The sequence below is a fragment of the Dermacentor silvarum genome, unplaced genomic scaffold (genome assembly GCF_013339745.2).
Source record: "Dermacentor silvarum isolate Dsil-2018 unplaced genomic scaffold, BIME_Dsil_1.4 Seq477, whole genome shotgun sequence".
In the NCBI taxonomy this organism is placed as follows: domain Eukaryota; kingdom Metazoa; phylum Arthropoda; class Arachnida; order Ixodida; family Ixodidae; genus Dermacentor; species Dermacentor silvarum.
The window spans coordinates 50,805-60,001 of record NW_023606295.1 but is presented as its reverse complement, the minus strand read 5'-3'; the positions used below and the strand labels follow the sequence as shown (position 1 = coordinate 60,001).

The 9,197-nt window shown below is 44.7% G+C and overlaps 1 protein-coding gene across 1 annotated transcript in view; it reads right to left on the bottom strand.

Annotated features, from left to right (window-relative positions):
• Positions 1 to 2,113: 2,113 nt before the first annotated feature.
• LOC119435133 (PAT complex subunit CCDC47-like) overlaps positions 2,114 to 9,197 on the bottom strand; it is a gene marked incomplete at its 3' end in the record, with an annotated part of 43,866 nt that continues 36,782 nt past the window's right edge. Inside the window, exons 12-13 of the mRNA XM_049659713.1 lie at positions 5,518 to 5,572; positions 2,114 to 2,280 (exon numbers count right to left, since the gene is read on the bottom strand). Of these exons, the coding sequence (XP_049515670.1) occupies positions 2,114 to 2,280; positions 5,518 to 5,572 (222 nt within the window). The remainder of the gene's footprint in view (positions 2,281 to 5,517; positions 5,573 to 9,197) is intronic.

Here is a 9,197-nt window from a genome sequence, read left to right as displayed (position 1 = left end):
AGCGGTAATGGCTTCGTATTCGTGTGCGGTCGCTGAGGAGAGGTATGGCGCGCCTCCGTGAGCGCCATCTCGTTCTCTAAAACAAACTGCTCCGCGAAATGGGTCAATAGTTCTAAAGTCCATGTGATGTTTTCTTTACTTATTAATTAGACAAAAACACAGACGCATTGATATCAGTCATTTCTCTGCCACAATTTTTGGGGCATACGAATTTATTCTTTTATGACAACATACATATTTTAATGGACAGTGCATAGCGTTCAATAATTCGTTGCAGTATCTATACAATGGAATTGGCAATGCAGTTATTATTTATGCATTTGATCCCTCAAAATTCTATAAGGAGGAGGCCGCGCTGCAGCCTGAGCCCCCCCCGAACAAATTTCTGGCTACGCCACTGGCTCTACATATAGGTGATTGTAAAGGAGGAAAGACGCCTACTTCTGCAGCCCTTAAGGGAGCGCGGCAACGCGCGTTTGTTCTCCGCCGTGCGTTCACTCCCCGTGAAAGCGCGCGTCCCTCACGCCTTTCACTCGCAGATACAGCGTTCGGCGGCGCCGGTGACGATTTCATCTCTATTGACGTCATACGGAACCTCACGCGACGGCAACGCCGACGGCAGAAATCTGCTTTGGAGTGTCCATAATTGCTATCGCAATAAAATAGTCTCTGACCAAATTTTAGGATATTTCGCAAAAATGCCGAATAATCGAGCAGTCCAAAAACATGAACTTTAACTGTAAAATTATTTTGTTGCTTTTTCCAGTGCCAGCAGTACAAAAAATTTACTCAATTTTGCTGTGCTGTGCTTCACTGTTGGCACTATCTACTTGATAGTGCCAACACTATGGTAGGAGACAACTAAGAAACTGTGATTATGCTGCTGCTGGAAAATGGTTGACATCACTGAAGTTGCCATGGGATGTGAATTTGGCCCAGCAGTACAAAAAATTTACTCAATTTTGCTGTGCTGTGCTTCACTGTTGGCACTATCTACTTAAAATACAGCAATGGTCAACAATGCTTACACGCGTTTCACTCGTCACACAGCTTGATGCATGCTGCAATGTGGAGTTGTGCACCTGTGACTGTGCAATGCTGTCAGACTAAGCTGTAATGCGCAAATTCAGCTTGGAGCTCTCTCCCTACGTGTGAGCTTTCACCACTCCATTCAGTAAGCACAAAAAACAAACTTCGTTAAAGTGCTTGCGGTAGTTGCTGGCATGTCACCTGCGGGCCCAATCTTGGCTTCTAGCCCATGATATCATGCTCAGCTGCCGAGGCGGTTTACTGTTCCGCACATACTGATGGCCATTTTGCTGTGACTGCCTGCTGCTTGTCACCACGTTGACTGGCAACTAATTTTTGTTACGGCCATATAACATGAAACTAGACCTAACTAGCACCCGCTTTGTCAGTATCAGCCGCAAAAGGGCGGTTTGGTGCAGAGTTGACGAAACACTTTGTAGCGGCCATATGGCATTCCTAAAGCCGTGAAATCGTCGCGCCAACGAAAGCAGGGCAACAAATTGCATGGCGGCAACTTTCGTCACAAGCGTCATGTCTGCAATATTGTGCGCATTACTTTCGAGAAAACTGAGCGAGACACCGTGTGTACAGCGTCCAAAACTTGGGTCACCATTTTACATTGGTCACACAGGAGAGGAGCGGGGTCATCTGGCTTGGCGCCAGCAAAATTGCTTCCTGCCACCTGGAAAGTGACACTGTCAGTTGCCTAAGCAACCCACACACTGCAGGGCGGAAGGTATTGAACGCTCCAGGCTTAATCAGAGAGGCTTGGCTCGGTCCACCGTGGAGCGAACACAGCCGCTGGTCCAAACCATGCCGATTTCGATGGTGCGGAAAAATGCCGTTTGAGGACTTAGTTAAGTTTTTGAAACCTGAGCAGACCTTTCGGTGCAGAGGGGGTGCAGATTTCTCATATTTTGCTGAAATGTAGCAGCACGTAGCAGAGTTTACCTCTCGCTGCAGTTCGGCGCAATCGGCGCAGCGGTAGCATCACTGTACGTAGAGAGTAATCTGTGGTATGCCAAGAATTCTACGGTATATCAAGACCTACAACATAATGAGGTTTCAAAGAGCAGTGACTGACCTCTTTGCTGAGCTTGAAGCGGCGCACTTTGTCGATGCAGTAGAAGACCAGCTGGAGGAGTGGCTTCATTTCCTCCATGGTTTCAGCTGACACTCGACCCATGCCAGGTACTGCACGGAGCCAAATATATAAGCACAAAGTTGGGTAATATGGCATATTCGTGATAACTACACAAATAACGAAATGCAGGCTGCATCAATAAGATTACCATCCATCCATCAAGGGACATTACAGCACTAGCAACAAATTTTCCGATTGATATTTCAGACATTGAAAATTGACATGCTTGCCTATTCATAAATCCTCGAGAAATTACCACTTGCTCTTCACAGACATAGCAAAATTTGGGTGAGTTACAGAGTGCATTTACTTCTTGAACTCCATCTGCATGATTGCAGAATGCATGGAAACTGAGCCATCATGACGTGCAGACAGCCCTATGTTGTGGTTGTGATTTATTGCCAATGCCTTCTCAAAACTGACAGTAGCAAAAGGACGTGCTAGCTGTAAAAACTTTATAAATTTTTGAGGCATTGGAAATGTTGATAACAATGTGTTGCTGGCTTCTCCACAATGCTAAATTGTTGTATAAATAAAAGGATCACGTTATTGTTTTAGTCTTGCCAAGTCAAGCTACCAAAATTGCAAGTCTGCATACTGTTAATTTGTATCTTGTTCATCTTGTCATTCATCACATAAGTCAAATCTGTTAAATACCACATTAAATGGTGACACGGCCCCAGGTGACCTTTGAAGTACTGTCTACTGTGGTGATTTTTTTTTTGCTAGGAATCATCAGACGGCTTGACAATGTGCCAACAGGATCACCCCTGTTTGTACTGATGGCTGAAATGAAATGAGTATGGTAGGAGACAACTAAGAAACTGTGATTATGTTGCTGCTGGAAAATGGTTGACATCACGTGAAGTTGCCATGGGATGTGAATTTGGCCCAGGCACTCTCAAAATGCTTTTATCTGTATATAGCAGCTGCACGACTTGAACCAAAATACAGGATGACCTGGTTGCAAGCAAGCGTACTTGCATACAGGAACGAGCTGACAAGCTTTTTCAAATCCTGTTTGAAATAAAGGCCCCAAAACTCAGGTGAATCTGATTTTTCAGACATCTAACTCAGAATTTTAGGTGGTTCCTGCCGAGTATAAATAATTTGTTGACTGTACAAATCCAGCGGAACGAGTTAACTTTTTTTATGACATATGCTGAAGAGCTTTTGACTTCCAAGGCCCAGACAAAGCATTATCAAGGATGTTTGGCAATATCAGAGTTTGGGCTAGTTGCTAGTCCATGATGTAACTTTGTAGGCGTAAACTGGAATCAGCTAGTGGACAGGGGCAATTGGAGGTCGCTGGGAGAGGCCTTCGTCCTGAAGTGGACATAAAATACGCTGATGATGATGTAACTTAGTAGCGCAGAAACAAAGGAGGAGACAGAAGGGAGCAATATACACTGTGTATGTCGTTTCCCCCTTGTCTCGTTAACTGTTTCCACGCAATGAAGTTACATTATGTTAGTTACAAATCACTGCCCAAAGTCATTTTGGAGCAAGTAAAATTGTGTTTTGGAGCAGCTTGGAGCTGACTAATTTCATTTTGGAGCAATTTGGAGCAAATAAAATTTCATTTTGAAGCAGTCTGGAGCAGGCCAATATGAATTTTGGCAGAATAATGAAATATGGAATATGGCAGTGCACTTTAAAACCACGACAAAAAACAGACAAAAACAGAATAAACCAACACGAGATGCTTAGAAGAAGCGCGCTTTGTAGCTATAGTGTACTAGAATAAAGAAGAGTGGGTCGAATGGCGGCACGGCGCATTCTTTCCTGCAAAGCCGAAAACCATCGGTGGCACTACAATCAAACTATATACCCGCGCAAACGCTCATGATAATAGCGGAAAATGTGCATAAATTATGTGGTCCAATCGACGTAGTAACATAAGTTCTGGGTCACCTTATGTCACTGCAGGCACAGAGCCGCAATCGACCCTGGGCTGGTATAACGTAAAACTATTCCAATTTGTTTGATTGCCAATTATAAGGACACTCCAGGCGCATTTCTGCTGTCACCATCGGTGTTACGGTCTGTGTAATGGTCAAGGGCAATAACATCGTCGGCACATGCTGTATGTGCAAATCAAAGCGGGCGAGGGTGAGCTGACGATGGTGGCCCAATCTCGCATGCGCAAGGGAGGAAAGGGGAGGGTTCTACTTCAGCGGCGGCTGCATATAGCACGGCCATACGGGCCCTATCTTGAAAGCAATCTGCGATGGGGACAGAGTGCTGATAGCTTCATGCGTGGTGTTCTCGCCGCTTAGTTGCCGTTGAAGCGAGAGGCAGCACGAAGGGCAATTCGCTTGATGCTGTTGCATTTTCTCACTCTAGCGTTTCGACAGCGAATGTGCGCGGTCATCGAGTGAGATGTGTTCACAATTGCTGTGTGTGCGTGACACCATGCTTGTTAATTTAGTTAGTAAGCAAATGTTTGCAAGCTTATACGGCCGATAAAATTACTATCCTTACTTCCTATAGATGTTTACAAATTTGCTATCGCAATCGATGCTTTGCCTTTTGAGCGAAACTGCAACTTTTTTTATTCCAAATCCACCATTAGCCCTTCGTGATAGGTCAGAATGGCTCAGGCGTCGCCCATATGGGCATAAAAACAGATTGGAATAGTTTTACGTTATACCGGCCCTGGGGACAGAGACGCCCGCCCGCTGAACCTGCTGCAGCATGCGCCTCTCTAATATCTAGTTCGCTCGAAGTGCCCTCAGCCTACTTTTCGTTGTTTTGCGCCTCAGCTAGGGACTGCTCGGCCCACTCAACCGTATTCTAGTGCACTCTAAATACAGCTGCCCTGGCCATCAATCATGACAGCAGCAACAACAGCTGGGAGTGGCCGCACGCGTGCCGGCCTCTTTCCGTAAGCGCCAGAAAGTCCAGTATAATAAGCGTGAAAATTACGAGAAACTCTGCGGGAGGATGTGCACAAAATGTGAACAGCTGCACTCGTTTTCAGAAAAAAAATCCGCTCGCTGTTAGCGGCCACTTCTGGAGCACACATGCCGAAGCTGTTCTGGCACAGCGTGGCGGAATTTCGGTCAATTTTCTGTGCTTGGCACAGTCTGGCGCATGCGTTTGTATCAAAATGGCGCAATAGGTTAAGATGTCACACCCCTATGTTCTCTTGCATGAAATTGATAAGCATCAAACTTTGTGTTAAGTTTTCCAATATTGATATATGACTTTTTTTTTTCTGAATTCCATTTCAATATACTACGTATTATAGATTCATACTTGGAAGTGCACAATACAAGCAAGATCATCATATGCTGACGTTCAAGCTGAACAGGAAGAAGCCTCTGAAGGATATCACTGACCATTAAATCCAATAGAGCCCTTCTTGACCTCCGGCAGCTTGGTGGTTGTGTATCCCTGCAGAGGACAAGAATACGAGTCAGCACTCAACAGCTGTGCTTGCACTGACTGCAGTCACTGCATTGTTACAGAGGACTGACTTTTTTTTTATTGATTGTTTATAAGCGAGACAAGGAAATGGAGAGCAAAACATTACACCATCTTCCGTAGGGGAACCCTGAGTAGTATGCGAAGCAGCTATGGGTCGATTCAAGGTAGTTTTATCAGCTGTATAAACTACAGCCTCTAACCTAAGCTGCTTCGCATTATCACGCGCGGAGCCCAGGTGTAGCCATTCATTGCGCAATCCGGAGAGGAGTGTTGGAGAGGAGAGAGAGAGGAGGATGCGCATGAATGCCGAGAGGCGATGAGACAAGGAGAGGAAGGAGGGGAGGATGATCGCATGCGCAGTAGGGGTGTGGACGCACGGCGGATGGATGGATGGATGGATGAAGGGAGGAGGGAGGGAGTGATGATGTATGCTGTTTAATGGCGCAAGGGCCAGTATGGCCAAAGAGCGCCAGGCCAGTGTTCATGAGTGGACAATGGAGCAATGAAGTGCGAAAGTAGACACATCGTAGCTGTAAAAGGGCCTAAAACAATCGCTGTAAAATGCGTAAAATATATGTAATAAAATTATGGCAATGGCTAATGAGGTGCACTATGAACACGAAAAATTGCAATATAATGACGATAAACGAAAACATATCACAGATAAAACTTTTCAAAAAGCACTGCTGCCTTGACAGACCCTTTGAAACGCAAGGTCTGGGGCGCGTGCTATGCAAAATTACTATCGCGGCGACATCCTCTGGAGAGAGGATGCGCTACGAAACTATTGGGCAAATAACATGCAATACTACATCGCTCAGAAAATCCAGGACAGCCTTATTATCAAAGAGAGGTTCGTCGCCAAGAAACATAGCCGGATGGAGAGGGATGGCACCGGTATGCTAGAGGAAAGTGCCTTTTTCTCTCTCTTTCGGCTTCCCTGCACTCCACGAGGACGTGGAGCACGGTAAGCCTCTCTCCACATCTACCACAGGTTGGCGGGTCATTTCCCGTTAAGAGAAAATTGTGGGTGCCGTATGTATGTCCTATTCTCAGACGAGAGAAGAGACATTAGTTCTTCGTACTTTCGTAACGGATGCCAGGGACCTATCTGTGGCTTAACTAAGTGGAGCTTATTGTTCGTTCCGGCATCCGACAAGCGCTGCCAGTGGCTTCGAAGTTTCTTTCTCAAGTAGGGCTTGAGATCTCTGACAGGGATTAAGCGGTAGGGTTAAGCGCTCGCAATGTAGTTGTGGCCATTTCATCAGCTAGAACATTGCCCTCGATGCCTCTATGGCCAGGCACCCAGCATATAATAATATGCTGGTTAGACAGGTATGCCTTGTACAGAGCAGAATACAGTTCAATAAGTACAGGGTTTTTGTGTCTATGTGGAGTCATGACGACTTTTACGACGCTTAGATAGGGAGGGAGTGACATAGCCCCGAGCATAATGCTTCGCATCTAAAAAAAAGCCTGATAAGGTTCATTGCTCAAACATGGTTCAGCAGTGTGGAGCTTGGGGTTAATTGATGACAAAGTTTGTTAGGTTAAACTACCTGAAAAGCCAGACAGTTCGGCAGCCTATGGTCAGTCTCACAGTGATGCAGTCCTCTCATGGGTGGGACTGGCCACAGTCAATTGGGAGCAATTTTTGGAGCAAGTAAAATTGCCTTTGGAGCAGTTTGGAGCAGACAAAATCGCCTTTTGGAGAAGGCCAATCTGAATTTTAGTGGGATAACGAATATGGCAGCGCACTTCGAAACCACGATGAAACGGAAATAAACCAACACAAAGCGCATACCAGAAGCACGCTTGTCACTATAGTGTACTAAAATATGTAAGTGGGTCGAGTGGTGGCATGGCGTTTGTTTTCCTGTACAGCCGAAAACATTGGTGGAAATACAATCGAACTATATACTCTCGCGCTGACGCTCATGATGATAGCAGAAAACGTTCTCAAATTATGCGGTCCAATCGACGCGCTAACATAATTTATGGGTCACCATATGTCACCCCAGACCCAGAGAGCTGCAATCAACTCTGGGCTGGTAAAACGTAAAACTATTCCAATCTGTCTTCATTGCGATATCAATCAAACTATACACGTAAAGTGCCTTGAGCGGCCAGTTGCGCAGCAATTTTACGTGTATTTTCGGCCTTCTTTCATTCTCGGAAAAACACATTTATGTAGCACGTATTGAGCAACAGAAAGCTGTATCGGGAGTTTTTCATGCTGCTCTACAATTTTCTGATTTACACTTTTAATCCAATAATATCTGAGAAGTTTATTATACTAAGACTAATTATGTGTTTAGGTGGAATGCACGAAATAATATGAGTATGTCCAAGTGACGGCAAACAACATTACCTTGGTTCTGTCCAGCTACGTGGCATTTGCATATTTTTAAATCTTGGTGCATGGTAGTCGGGACACCCTTTATAAGCTATGCACTTACTTGGAGAAAGTTAGCCGTATTGCGTGCTGGCCCACCCCCAAATTTCATTTGGCTCACCCCTACTATAAGCTTCCCCTTGGTGGATGTTATGGACGACGACGTTCTCGCTGACAGTGACAAATACGTCAGCACTCGCCCTTCCACTTCATTTGTGACGGCACTTCACAGTAATGATGAATAAGCCCTGCAGCCATCCCTTTTGAGCATTTTTTCCTGTTTCTATGGTATTGATTCATGTTTGCATAGTAATTTTAATAATACATTTTTTTTTTCAATTTCTGGGAGACCAAAAGCCCCCCTCTCCCGCATTATATTCGTGGTCACGTTATTTACGCACAAGTACAGTATTCATCGAAAGCCAACTTCAGGATCGAAATAAGGAAAGTTTGGGCCCATAGAAATGCATTGGCGCCAGCCAGGACCTTGAGCCGGGACTGAATTAACAGAAGTCTACAAGTACGCATGACCCTATGGAAACTACATGCACGGGTGCAAACAGCTGAAATAGGATTTAGAGCAATTTTTTGAAGAAATTACAAAAATGGTTGAGGACCTTAACTGAGAAAGTGTATGAGTGTGGTTGAAGAATAATAGCAGAAGACAACATAATGTTCAATAGCCTGGCAAGGGAACAAGAATTCAGGTGAATTCATACCAACTTCCAAAGCAGGTGTATACAAATGCTTTAAAGTTTTATAACACCAAGCAAGAAAATAAAGCATTGAAGAAAAAGTTTGGTACAAGAACTGCAAACAAATTTTGTATTTCTACTCCAAAGTGCTCTTATACATGACTGGCCCAAATTTATGTGCATATCAAACAGCTCTTCCACCTGAGCAGCATCAGACTACACTAGATACCTACAAGACCAGAAAAAACTGCTCTTACATATGACTACAAGCTAACTAGCAATTTATACATGACTAGGGCAGATGTCATTGACATGACATCAATGCTTCGCCTTTTTCAACATTTTCTGCTCGAGTTCCGAAGTGTTTGAAGTGTCTACTCAAGGCTTGCATTTCCTTTCGTAAAGAACACATCGCCACTTTCTAACTTGTGCATGCCTTTTTTGCTTCACACTTGAGTTGATAATTTCCTCAGCAGCAGGAAGCAAAGCCTTGCAAGCTGCC